Raw genomic sequence first — 13267 nt, forward strand, 5'->3', positions numbered from 1 at the left:
TACCCTAAGTCAAGGACTTCTTAGTGTCTCATGATCTGCCAAGACACAAGCCTAAGTGAAAATTAGAGTGTTTCAAAGATTGGCTCTAGCGTAACTTATGTTATGCTACATGTTTGGAGGGGACTAATCAAAAATAAATGAATAAAGACGTGCAATTACGATAAGTTTAATCAAGATATGTAAGATTTTATGTTTTGGGAGTTTTTTAAGTACAATTTTATCATTTTGTCCTCTCAGGATTTATTATGTTTATCGTAAAATGGAATCTTGTATTTGGCAACTGCCTTGTGCATATTGGATCTTTATTGAATCTAAGTAATACATAAAATTTTTAAAAAAATCATGTTTATTAGATTTGAAGGTAGTACTGCTTACGTTTTCTTACTGTGTATTTTGCCTCTTCCTCTAGAGCAATCCCCACCCTTTGGTCTGGGCTAAACTCAAAGGCTTTCCATTCTGGCCTGCTAAAGCACTGAGGGATAAAGATGGGCAAGTCGATGCCCGTTTCTTTGGCCAACATGACAGGTGGGAGTTTAACCAAAGGATGCCTTTGGCCGTACTTAAAAAATTCACGTTGTAATTTTGTGTGCTTACAAGTTTTTGGATCCTGTCTTTAGAGCCTTGACCCTAACAAACTATGTAATACTGTAGCAAATACAGTTTTAGTTCGTTACATGATGTCTGTAGAATGTGAGCTGTGTTTGTAAGATGATTACATACGTAGTCTGGTGAGTATGCAACTTAATTCCTGTGTCTGGTGTTGTGCTGGGGAGAACTGCAGTTCTTAATGGTGGAAGAGAACAATGAAGTCATTTATGTTGTCTAAGCAACATGGGAACAAATACACACCTGTAGGTGTGAAAAATACAGAAATATAACCTGTTTTGAAAATGCCAGTTTTGCTCCAAAGGGAGTTTTCTGTACTTGTGAATCCTCTGCTTAGATGGGCAGGGCCATGATGAATACAAGTTGATTTGTCATGAATTGGAAATATAAATCTATAAACATGTGCTGTAAAAACCCGAAGTCTATAGGGCCATGGAATAATTAAGTTAAAGTTCCTGGCATCTTAGGATCTTGGGAGACAGTTTCAGGGTCTGCTTCATTTCTAGATAAATAAAATCTGTCCAGTACTTGCTGATAGAACTTTTGCTGGCATTGAGGAGTTTGGCATGGCAGGTAAAATGTTTCTAAGAAGGTGCTTGTGAAGTATTCTTTTCCTTAACTGCTTTTTACATTTTAGTGCCATGACAGAAAGATAGACTCTTTAGCAATGGTTGTTTTGCAGTTATATAGACTATTCCAATTAGGAATATTTTGTCATATTTGACCAGTGTTAAGTCATGTTTTATTACTACTGGGTAAAGTAAAATAAGCTAGTGATAATCCAAGGCATACAGTTTGCTTACTTACAGAAATTAAGCACTGAAATATTAAAAGAATGTAATGATGATTCTTTAAAATTATCTGAGCTATTTGTATCTTTATGATTCGGCAAAAATAAATTAGTATGTGCATAAAAGTTGGCAATGTCAATTCACAGTATGAAATGTAGTTATATTATCTTTTCTTTCTCTGTTTTATATATAGGGCCTGGGTTCCAATAAATAATTGCTACCTCATGTCTAAAGAAATTCCTTTTTCTGTGAAAAAGACTAAAAGCATCTTCAATAGTGCAATGCAAGAAATGGAAGTTTATGTTGATAACATTCGTAGAAAATTTGGGGTATTTAATTATGCACCTTTCCGGACACCATATACTCCCAACAATCAATACCAAATGTTGTTAGACCCTGCAAACCCAGCTGCTGGAACTGCAAAGACAGACAAACAAGAAAAAATCAAACTGAATTTTGATATGACAGCGTCACCCAAGATTCTGATGAGCAAGTCCATGCTGAGCAGTAGCACAGGTCGCAGGATTTCACTGACAGATATGCCACGGTCACCAATGAGTACAAACTCATCAGTTCACACTGGATCTGATGTTGAACAGGATGCAGAGAAAAAAGCAACTTCCAGTCATTTTAGTGCCAGTGAAGAATCCATGGACTTCATTGACAAAAATACAGGTAAAAAAAGAAAGGAGGTACAGGACTTTGGTAGTGGACTAGTTTTATTCCATGTACTTTTTAAAGAGAGGCTGTATTATTACTTGGTTTATGAAGAAATTTTAGAAAAAGTGATGCATTTAACTTTCAGTATCACAGATAAGAAACGACAGTTCTCTCTGACACATTGAGAAGGAATGAATAATCTTGAAAAGTGACTAAACCCCTTCAATTTAAATAGCAGAAAATAGTTGTAGCTATCAAAATGAATGGAGAGTGGAAAGAAATAAAAAAAAAAATTAGAATTGTCATGATTAGGTGTTGTAGTATTAAATCTGTCTTTATTAATTTTGTACTTTTTCAGCTTCTCCAGCACCAACAAGAACAGGTCAAGCAGGGAGCTTGTCAGGCAGCCCCAAACCTTTCTCTCCTCAAGCATCAACGCCAATTTCTGCTAAGCAAGAAAGAACTTCCACTCCAGGAAGCATTCTGAATCTCAATCTTGGTTAGTCTTGATGTTTGAAAACCTAATATTCTTACAGCTGAACAAATTATGGTGGTATCAGTGCAGCATAGTATGAACAAACATGCTTGTTACGTGGCTTTAAATTAACAAAGGTCTTTAAATGAGTCACATGTGTAATTATTGTTTCATCAGATTTACTGGGTTTTTTATTTTGTAAAAGAAAGTTATTGTTTCTTGTTGATGAAAGGAAGTAGTTAAAGGATAATTTTTTCCTTAGCTGACCTGTACAAATGAATGTGTCTAAACAGTAGGTAAGTTTCTAAATGTTGTAATGACATGAACATTGCTGCTCTTCACCATTCAGTCTCTCTCAAGTAAATTGCTGGCAAGGTTTTCTTGTGATCTTTAGGATTTAGGATTTACTAGGGCTTCTCTCTTGCTGACTTCACATCACCTCCTCCCTGACCATCCCTCTCTAGGGAGGTAGATCGATGAAAGGAATTAGCAGAATTCTTGAAGTCTTGAAACTCCCTAGAAGTAAATTTTGGGATTGTGGAATTTTGAAAGATGGAGTAGGTAAGTACTAAGTTGGTAAAATAGTTCTGCAAGCCAAACAGATGTAAATCAGTTTCCTCAGTCATGCTTTGTTCCTGTGAGCATTCTGATTCAGTTCTGGCTACTTTTTACCTCCACGTGATACTACACAGAGAACCAGGATTTTGCACCTTGGTGTTAGCCAGGTATTTCAGGAAGGCTTAAGTTCAAATAATGAATTCATGTCTTCAGTGCCTTACAGATATTCTGATTCTGGATACAAGCTCACAAGTCTGTTTTTCAGTGGATCATGCTGTATGTGTGGACATAATTGTAGAATTAATTTCTCCTGCTGCACTGCAGCTGATGCATTTGGAAAAACATTAAGAAATACATAGTGCTGCAATTGTTTGAGCCACAGATGGGAAGCATCAGCTGGGGAGCATAGAACACTTTGAATAAATAGTGTAGATGGGAAAATCCGATGTTATGGTCCATGAGCAATACCATAAAAGGAGTGCTTGTATGCTTTCAAGTAGAATATCTGGGGTTTTTTCAGGTTTAGGGGAATTTCCTGTGTTAAATATACTTTTTGGTGATGGGAGTGAAAATGGCAACTGTTCTTCATTTAATAGTGTCAGCTGTGCCAGACATGGATTCTTCTACGGATGTTAGAATTTTTCCGTCGTATGTGATGTGACAGGGATTCTCTCTGCAAACGCAGAAGTGAGAGTCCAGAAAACAAAGACACTTTGTATCTTGAGCAGAGTGCTAGGAGGACTCTAATGATCTGCAATTCAGAAAAAAGGAAGGAAAAATAATAGAAATGAGCCATCTGTTGTTTCTGGCAGACTTGCTAATTTGAGAAATGGAGGTGTGAATGAGCAAGATATACAGGGATTTGGGAGGGAAAAACCCGTGTGCCTGATATTATAGGACCTGCCCTTGGATAACAGAGGCAAAAACAATAAGAGTATACCTTGATATGAAATTCAAACTTTAAAAGGATGTCTGGTCAGAGGAATCATTGGTTCAGTGTTTTGTATTTATTTCACTTTTCTCTAAGTTGCACATCAACAGAAAATGTCTTGTAAATAAATATATATATACACACATATATATATATAAAGTAAAATAAGGCAACACTGTGTCATATTTAACTGCTCTGGAATGAAACTTGAAAATAAAGCACAAATGCACGTTGTGCCAGTGTTGCCTTTTGCCTTCTCCGTGGCCTCTGGTCTTTTTCAGCATATGGCATTGGCTCTTTTAATCCTACCACAAGCCAGCTGAAGGAGCTAAACTGGCCAAACATGATTCTTCTCTTCATTCTTTCCCCGTTCTTCATGGGTCCTTCCTCTTCCCCCAAGTAACTCCAACTGATTCGGTGCCCTGAGCACTGATGGAGTGTCAGCACTCCCAGCGAAGGGTAAAGGATAAGGACTTATGCTACAGAAATACATCTCTGAAATGGGAAAATTGAAGCAAAAATGGGAAACTTAGTTGCTAAGACAGTTTCAGCCTTAGCACTGTAGTGTGTACTCTTTGCAGACAGATGTGTGCATTTCAGAGTGAAAATTCTATACATGTAGATGAAAACTCAAGATTTGCTGACATATACTGTATTATTCTATCTTTAATTTACTAATCTATCCAGTGAAACAATCCACGTTTTTGTATGTATTCTCATGACCTAACTTTTGGATTTTAAATGATGACTATAAAGACTTTTATTTCTATTCAGTTTTCTCTGTGAAGGTAGTATTTCTTGTAGTAGATAGCAATGGTGGTTTAGTAGGGGTGCTGTCAGACAGCTTTACAAACCTGAATGGGGATTTCTTGAAAAATTCACATTGATGAAGAAAATGTCCCCATAATCGATGCATGTGTTTTGTGTGTGAAGAGAGGAAGAATCCATTTTTTGTGGTAGTCATTTTAGAGTTATTATTTAGCTCATAATTACTAAAAAACGTGCAGTATGCTCCTGATTGCATTGCTCTTTGGTGAAACTTGTTTTATCTGGATCGTGATCTCGGTTCCCTTTGTAAGATATTTTTCTTAGTTTCTGTTTCTTTTTGCAGATCGTAGCAAAGCTGAGATGGATCTGAAGGAGCTGAGCGAGTCAGTCCAGCAGCAGAGCACCCCTGTGCAGCTCATCTCTCCCAAGCGGCAGATCCGCAGCAGGTTCCAGCTTAATCTTGACAAGACCATAGAGAGTTGTAAAGCACAACTGGGTGAGTGTCCCTCAAGAACACAGTGGACATCAGATGGATACACTTAAATAAGTTTTTGAATAGTAAAACCGTAATTAATTTTACATTTTAAAACAAGAGTAGAGGATATTTGAACTCTTTGAGGCAAGTAGAATGCACTGAACTAGTTCGCTTTATAACACAGTGAGACCTGATGCCTCAAATTTTTGTCAAAAAAGCTTTCATCTTTTAACCTGTATTTGTACCATGCTGATGTAGATAGTATGAGAGGATTATAGTCTTGTTTGCTTTGCATGTTGAGAAGTTGGAGAATTCTGTCTAAATTGTGTCGGTTACACAAATTAGAATGAATGTAAGTAACTATTATCAGGTGAATAGTGTTGCTGATTTTTAAGGTGGCTTCTTGTGGATAACAATAATTTATTTTTGTATTTGCCAGGATTGGGAGTTGAACAAAAGAGCTTGCAGGTAGTGGGAAAAAGCAGTGAAAGGAGGGCCACTGAATGAAATAAAAATCTTAATTGGAGTATGTAGAAGTTTATTCTTATACATTGTGGTGCTGGGATAGAGCACTAAGATTTGTAGCTTAAGGACTGACAGTTAAGATAATGGTGTGTGTACACTTTGTTCCAGTATATAGAGTATTTTCCTGGTAATGTCAGTCAGTCTGATGTCAGCATGCAATGTACTTTCCTTCCCACAATTAGGAATAAATGAAATATCTGAAGCTGTTTATACTGCAGTAGAACACAGTGACTCTGAAGATTCTGAAAAGTCCGATACCAGTGACAGTGAATATAGTGATGAGGATCAGAAATCAAAGAATGATCAAGAGGATGGTGAGGACAAGGAAGGTACAAGAAGTGACAAAGAATCATTGAGCTTGAAAAAAAAACCTAAGCCTTCAGTTCAGAATGAAGACAAGGAGGAACTTAAAAGCACAAGTCCAGAAGTGGAGAAAACAGAAGAACCGGTCAAGGAAAAGGCCGTTTCAGACACTGAAAAAGAATTTTCTGAAAAGGGAAAGAGTTTACAGCATCCTGCAAAAGAAAAGCTGAAAGGTAAAGATGAAACAGACTCTCCAACTGTGCATCTAGGACTGGACTCTGATTCTGAGAGCGAACTTGTCATCGATCTAGGAGATGATCATTGTGCTCGTGAAGGAAGGAAAAACAAGAAAGAATCTAAAGAACCTTCTCCTAAACAAGATGGTAGGATGAAATGATTTCCTTTTTTTTTTTTTTCTTCTCTTCTGTAGGACTGTTACCAAAGGTAGAATTGCTACCTTTATTTTTGCATTAAGATAAAAATATCGATATTAAAACAATTTTTAGGAGTGATTGTTCATACTTTGTGATTATGAAAAAAGTTTTTGGTGCCCATTGTAGTTTCTGGTTTAAACAAAATTTGTTTTGCTGTTTCCTTTCAGCAGTGTAGAACTATGAATATCCCTAATTTTTGCTGTGTGACAAATGTAGAGTTTATTTTGCAATTTTTACCACTTTCAGTTGAATCTTTAAATTTCCATTGACCTCCCAACATTTCTGGTATAGAAGAAATTAGAACTTACCAAACATAGAAATTGCATAAGAACCCATTCAAATCAATGTAAATACTCTCAGTCATAATCAAAAGAACAACTAAATCACTTGTTGTCTGAGATACTGTACTTTGTTCTTGTGTTGCTAAAAGAGGAAAGCAATCTCAATGAGTAATATGCTTTTGCTAAGCTTGTTTTGCATGTTAGTCTTTTGACAACAGAAAATAGAAAACCAGATTTAAATGGTTAGATTGAAAAATACTTTACTCTTCATAGAACTTTTTATCTTCTTGTTGATATTTTATAGCATATTGGCTCAATCATTTTATTTAAAATAGTGTTTTCAATCCACTAACTAAGCATACTTTAGAAGACCACTTAATGCTCCTGAATTTTGAATCTTAGAACTTAATGCATAAATGTTACTATGAGGTCATCAAGAAATAGGCTTATAAAATAAAAAGAGAATTGTAATTTTGGGTATTCTTGTTTAAAAATTAATTAATTTAAGCTTTATGAATTTCAGAACCACCGATTCATGTGGTCTAAATGAGTGATGGTCGAAATAATAAGTAATCCTAAAATTTTACTTTGATAGAGAGGCAAAGAAATAATACATATTCTGGGTGAATTCAAAACTGAACACAGTACTTGAAGTGTGGCCTCACCAGTGCCAACTATTGCAGGACAATCACTTTCCTGATCCTGCTGGCCACTCTACTGCTGATACCAGCCAGGATGCCGTGGCTTTCTTGGCCACCTGGGCACATGCTGGCTTATCTCCAGCACCCCCATGTCCATTTCTGCTGAGCAGCTTTCAAGCCCCTCTGCCCCTGCAGTGCTGCAGGGGGTGATTGTGACCCAAGGGCAGGACCCAGCACTTGGCCTTATTGAACCTGATTAAGTTGTCCCAGCCCATTGATTCAATCTGTCAAGATCTTTGCAAAGCCTTCCTGCCCTCTAGCAGATCAGCACTCCTGCCCAACTTGGTGTCATCTGCATTTGGTTGTCAATGTCAGGTCGCTGTTGTTTAGAAAGTTTTTAATGTGCTGTTCCTTCAGTTACTGCTCAGACATTAATCCTTTAGAATGTTTTATTTTCTCCTGAAAGCAATTGGGATGATGGGTGGAAGTGGTAAGGCAGCAACATCTTAATAAGTGCGAACCTCTCATGTATCTTCTGCATGAGGTCAAGCTGGTTTTTCTTGGTTTTGTACTTTTTGTTTTGCTTAGTTACTGATGCATCTGAATTGCCACCAACTTCAACTAGACTGAAATGACTTTACTTGTAGAATATTGATTACTTTTGAGGAAAATAATTCAAAGCAGACTGGAAGGTATATATGGCTGTTCCAAAAACTAGATGGAAAATAATGAATCAGATGTGTTGGTGAAAAGCTGGCATAATATTTTATGTTTGTTTAGTTGTAGGTAAAACTCCACCTTCCTCCAGTGCAAGCACCCAGCCTCTACCAGAAACTCCAGTACTCACCCGCTCCGCATCCCAGACCCCCCCAGCCGGTGTGACAGCAACCACCAGTGCTGCTTCTACTGTCAGTGCTCCCTCTGCTGCCACAGGAAGCCCTGTGAAAAAGCAGAGGCCTCTGCTGCCCAAGGAAACCGCCCCTGCTGTGCAGCGGGTGGTGTGGAATTCTTCAAATAAATTCCAGACATCTTCTCAGAAATGGCACATGCAGAAGGTACAGAGACAGCAGCAGCAGCAGAGCCAGCAGTCTCAGTCACAGCAGCCTCAGTCCTCTCAAGGGACAAGATACCAGACAAGACAAGCAGTTAAAGGTACACACTTCTCTAACCCAATGTGCCTGTGCTGCTCAAATTCCCCAGTAGTGATCTCAGTGCTCCAGGGGTGCCCAGCCAAGAGTTCTTGTGTGTAAACAAAATCTCTAAGTGTGGTTCTACTCTGATAAGTGCCTTTAGAATACAAGTTACTCACCATACCTGCTCTTTCTGCTGTGTATTTAGAGTCATGTCTCCTTATTTTAATGACAGAAAAATTTGGTGTGTCTGTATATTGCTTTTCTTAGCCAAAACAGACTTGGAAGGGTGAACTGAACCATTTTCTGGATTATATGCTAAAACCATTAACTATTCCACTTCATGTTTACCAGTGTCACCTCAGCATCTACAGATTGCTTCCAGTTTTGTCTGACAGGCAGTTGGTCTGAAGGGTTTTTCAGAGTATAATTTGACAACAATGAAATTACCCAGGCTCCAGGATTTGTCTTTGAAATCCCTGTTGTTTAACAAGACTTTGATGCTAGTTTACTGAGCAAACACCTCTGGCATTTCAGGATGTTTTCACAACTGTTTTCTCACCATCCCTTTGCTGGAGCTTTCACCAATAGCAGGCACAGGGTAATACAAGCCTGTGCTGCTGTTGCTTCACTTAACAGCAACTTTATGTAGATCAGCTTCATTTGTAATTTCAGCTTAATAAATGGAAATGTTTACTGCTGTGCCTAATGAGGACACATTCTCCACTCTGCTGACACCACTGGCACGCAGGTGATTTTAGAGGAGAGAGGTTTTAGGTTCACATACAGACATTTACAGAGGCTCATTTCTCTGGTCCCAAACTGCTTTTGTTTCTGTCATTTGAGTGTGGAGGAAGTGGTGTCTTTCTGCTTGTAGACTGCACAAATTGATACAGTAATATTCAGTGAGGAAAAACAAATGTGAAAATTGGAGAAGTTAGATGTGAAACCTTTAACAGAATCATACTTTTAATATACACCTTAATAGTATGGGCTAAATTTCGTGTTCAGCCCATGAGTTTGTTTTTTCAATACTGTTTACTATTGAGCACATCATAGCAATGTTCCATCTTAAATATTATAGTCTAGAAATCTATCAAGTGAAAACTATAAAATCTATAGATTCCTCATATGCTGAATGGGCATAAACAAAAATATAACACATGAAGATGAATAACTTGTTTATTCCACTACTGTTCCAATTACTAAGTAGTAATTCCACTACTGAGGATATTGGCAATGACGACATCTTTTATAATATGAATCAGTAAAAAGAGCTTGAAAAGTTTTGTTCTTAAAACTATAAATTTTTTAAAATACTTCAGCAGATAAGTCATTAGAACTGAGGGAGACTTCTGCACTGGCCAGTCTAAGATGATAAGGTTCAAAGTTGTATTTGCTTCCTTACCTTTAAGCCTTACAGTTATGTACAAGTTCAGTGGCTGGGCACTGTGTAATTAATCATATGATGGCACCATTGTATAAATAAAGCAAGTCTGAAATGGTTATGTGCAGACAGTTAAGTTAGATATTGAAGGTAGAAGTTTGCCTACTGTTTTCATAATTCCTTGTGTGATTGATCCACTCGATATTCTCTTTTCTTAGCTGTGCAGCAAAAAGAGATCACCCAGAGCACTTCCACATCCACTATAACCTTGGTCACAAGTACTCAGCCTATTTCTATGGTTACCAGCTCTGGTTCTGCAAGCACACTTTCCTCCTCACTTAACACAGACTTGCCAATTGCAACAGCTTCAGCTGATGTGGCTGCAGATATTGCTAAATACACCAGCAAAGTAAGTTCTGGAGGAAGGTTTTAATGAAGTTGTACTTTTCTTTTAAAACACCCTATAGTTTCATCAGGTGATAACTTGTCATAAATGTGTGTTCATGCATTAAAACAGTTGCTAAGTTGTTCAAGAGAAGGGGTGTGGTACTGGTCTCATCACAGTGACAGTGAGGGAAGGGACATGAGCTTTCCATACTCCCTTAGATCTTTAGATTAAAAAAATCAATGAATACTATATATTTTTGCATTGAGTTTCTTCCCCAGATTCGTGGTTATATATTTTTTGTTGATAAATTATATCAGTAGCAATTTCTTAGAAAAGTAGAAGGTCAAGCAGTTCACCAGTTCAGGACACTTAAAAATCAGAGTCCTGATCAAAACTGTTAGGCTCTACCTTCTAAATAAGTAGAACCAGGTAAATTACATGTATTTAGACAGAGAAAGAAGGGTAGCAATATAGGTTCCCAGTAGAGGGCTTGAAAGAAAATGAAAGTGGGAATCTACTAAAAATATGTATAAAAGAATTTTTTTTTCTTTTTGTCTTTCAGATGATGGATGCCATCAAAGGAACAATGACTGAAATATATAATGATCTTTCAAAAAATACTACTGGAAGTACAATAGCTGAGGTTAGTGCAAGATTAAAAATAAAACCAACTTGTATTTTAAGTTTGAAAAATGCAAATTAGTATTTTTATGTATAAAAATGTGCCACATAACTGTATCTACGAAGTACTATATATGGAGATTGTCAAGAGATACTAATATCTGTGGGCTCTGTAAGATAAGCATTAAGCCATCAAACCCAGGTCCTTAAATCTTCTGTCAAGCATTTGTCACCTTGTTTAAAATTAGAAATTAAGTCAGTTTTTTTGAAAATAAAATTTTTGTAAGCTGTGTAGTGCAGTAGCTTATTCCAGTTACATGACCATATGACCATAGTTTTAATACTTCTTTAAAATACTTTGAACTTTTAACATTTTTAATGAAATGCTATACATTGCTTTTAATTTTCCCTAAGGGTAGTACTTAATATCTTCTAAGGGTTTTTTTTTAAACATTGGAAAAAGCAGATTAAGCAGTGCAAACTAAGTATGAATGGGAACAAATAAAGCTCAAAGTGTGATGATTTATTTACCTGTTTTAACCAAAATAAGGAAGTCAAAGTTTTGAGCAAAGATATTTGTATTCGTGATCCACAGTGAATAGAAAACCTTGCTTTTCCAAGCCTCAATGTCATACTAATAAATGCAAACAGCACTGAGGAATAGGTTCTTGATTCCAGTCAGAAATTTGAGACTTGACAGTTTCAGAGGAATCAAGAGTTAAGTTTAATAAAATTTTTTTGTCTTCAAAGAATCCTGTGCTCTTTATGGTGAGCAAATCTAGCAAACAAGTATTTAGAATACATCACACTTTGCTTTGGGGTTTACTATTGTCTTGTCCTCATGTTAATGTGAAAGAGCCTTGATGTAAATGATGGCTCATTACTTTGGGCGTGGTTTTTTATATTATAATTATGTATTATACACCACACCCTGTTTATTATTACTAACTATTACATTTTTAATGTTTAGATTCGACGTTTGAGGATTGAGATAGAAAAACTTCAGTGGTTACATCAACAGGAACTTTCAGAAATGAAACATAATCTAGGTATGAAAATGACAGTCTCAAACAGTGTGTCAGGTACTGTCCTACATGGAAAATGGAAATGCTTGTAGTATGTGTTACTCTCATCACATGATGCTGCACATTGTCTCCCTTGGAACTTCCACATTTTTCTTTGTAAAGACACCAAGATACGATGAACAAATTAGATGAGAGAAGAAATGGAATTCTCTGTATTTTCTGATTATTGAAGCAGAACAAAAGTTTGGGCTTGTAAAGAAAAAGCATGTTAGCAGCAGCTGCATATGTCCTTTTTGTGCTTGTGCTGTATTCTGGTCCTTTGTGGGACATCCAGAACTGCAGTGCTAAACAAATGGGAGGTAATGGTTAAAAATCATGGTGCCAGAATAAGAAAAGAAGATGGAAGACTTGCATTTGTTGAGTAGGTATGAAACAGATGCCCAAACTCGGGGAATACCTTGACTGCTAGTTTTAATGTCATGTTGTCTTTAAACTCATATTAGTGTTTTGCTCCTTGCTGTTGGGTAGAAATGCAAACCCATCTTTCTCTGGATTTTGAGTAGAACTGACAATGGCTGAAATGCGTCAGAGCCTGGAACAGGAACGAGATCGTTTGATTGCTGAAGTGAAGAAGCAGCTGGAACTGGAAAAGCAACAAGCAGTGGATGAAACCAAGAAGAAGCAATGGTGTGCCAACTGCAAGAAAGAGGCCATCTTTTATTGCTGTTGGAATACCAGCTACTGTGACTACCCCTGCCAACAAGCTCACTGGCCTGAGCATATGAAATCTTGCACACAGTCAGGTAATGGTGCCTGTTTCACAGCTGAGGGGGTTTGGGTGGGTGGGTGGATGGATCCACAGTGTCTCAGTTCTTCATGTGCAGATGGGACCCTGAGGAGGGACTGTGGACTGGCTCCCATGAGTAGTAGCCTCATCCTTTTTTCCTTTATTTTAGCTACTGCGACACAGCAAGAAACAGATACTGAAATTAGCACAGAAACACTAAATAAATCATCCCAGCCCAGTTCAAGTGTGCAGTCTACACCCACAGAAACAGCCAGCACCCCTAAGGAAAAGGAAGGTTCAGCTGATAAAAGCAAAGAGTGTGTTACAGTGAGTATCATCACTTCAAACAAAAATAACGTGTAAGATTTCTCTGAAACCTTCCCCTAAAGGCTTCCCTGGAGAAGCCAGGAATTGGTAACCATTTGCATTATTTCAAAGAGTGTGTTTTGGGGAGTGATAGAGATTTGTGGTTTTTGTTCTT

The 13267-nt window shown here is 37.3% G+C and overlaps 1 protein-coding gene across 7 annotated transcripts in view; it reads left to right on the forward strand.

Annotated features, from left to right (window-relative positions):
- ZMYND8 (zinc finger MYND-type containing 8) overlaps positions 1-13267 on the forward strand; it is a 49823-nt gene that overhangs the window by 30745 nt on the left and 5811 nt on the right. For all 7 annotated transcript variants that reach the window (XM_042049390.1, XM_042049380.1, XM_042049342.1 and 4 more), the window contains exons 10-20: positions 410-525; positions 1591-2072; positions 2416-2556; positions 5133-5285; positions 5972-6475; positions 8229-8600; positions 10184-10374; positions 10916-10996; positions 11945-12023; positions 12563-12802; positions 12956-13113. In XM_042049390.1, coding sequence (XP_041905324.1) covers positions 410-525; positions 1591-2072; positions 2416-2556; positions 5133-5285; positions 5972-6475; positions 8229-8600; positions 10184-10374; positions 10916-10996; positions 11945-12023; positions 12563-12802; positions 12956-13113 — 2517 coding nt within the window. The remainder of the gene's footprint in view (positions 1-409; positions 526-1590; positions 2073-2415; positions 2557-5132; positions 5286-5971; positions 6476-8228; positions 8601-10183; positions 10375-10915; positions 10997-11944; positions 12024-12562; positions 12803-12955; positions 13114-13267) is intronic.

Source organism: Corvus kubaryi, unplaced genomic scaffold (assembly GCF_017639235.1).
Source record: "Corvus kubaryi isolate FWS band 111438036 unplaced genomic scaffold, C.kubaryi_AGA036_p1.0 134, whole genome shotgun sequence".
Lineage (NCBI taxonomy): Eukaryota > Metazoa > Chordata > Aves > Passeriformes > Corvidae > Corvus > Corvus kubaryi.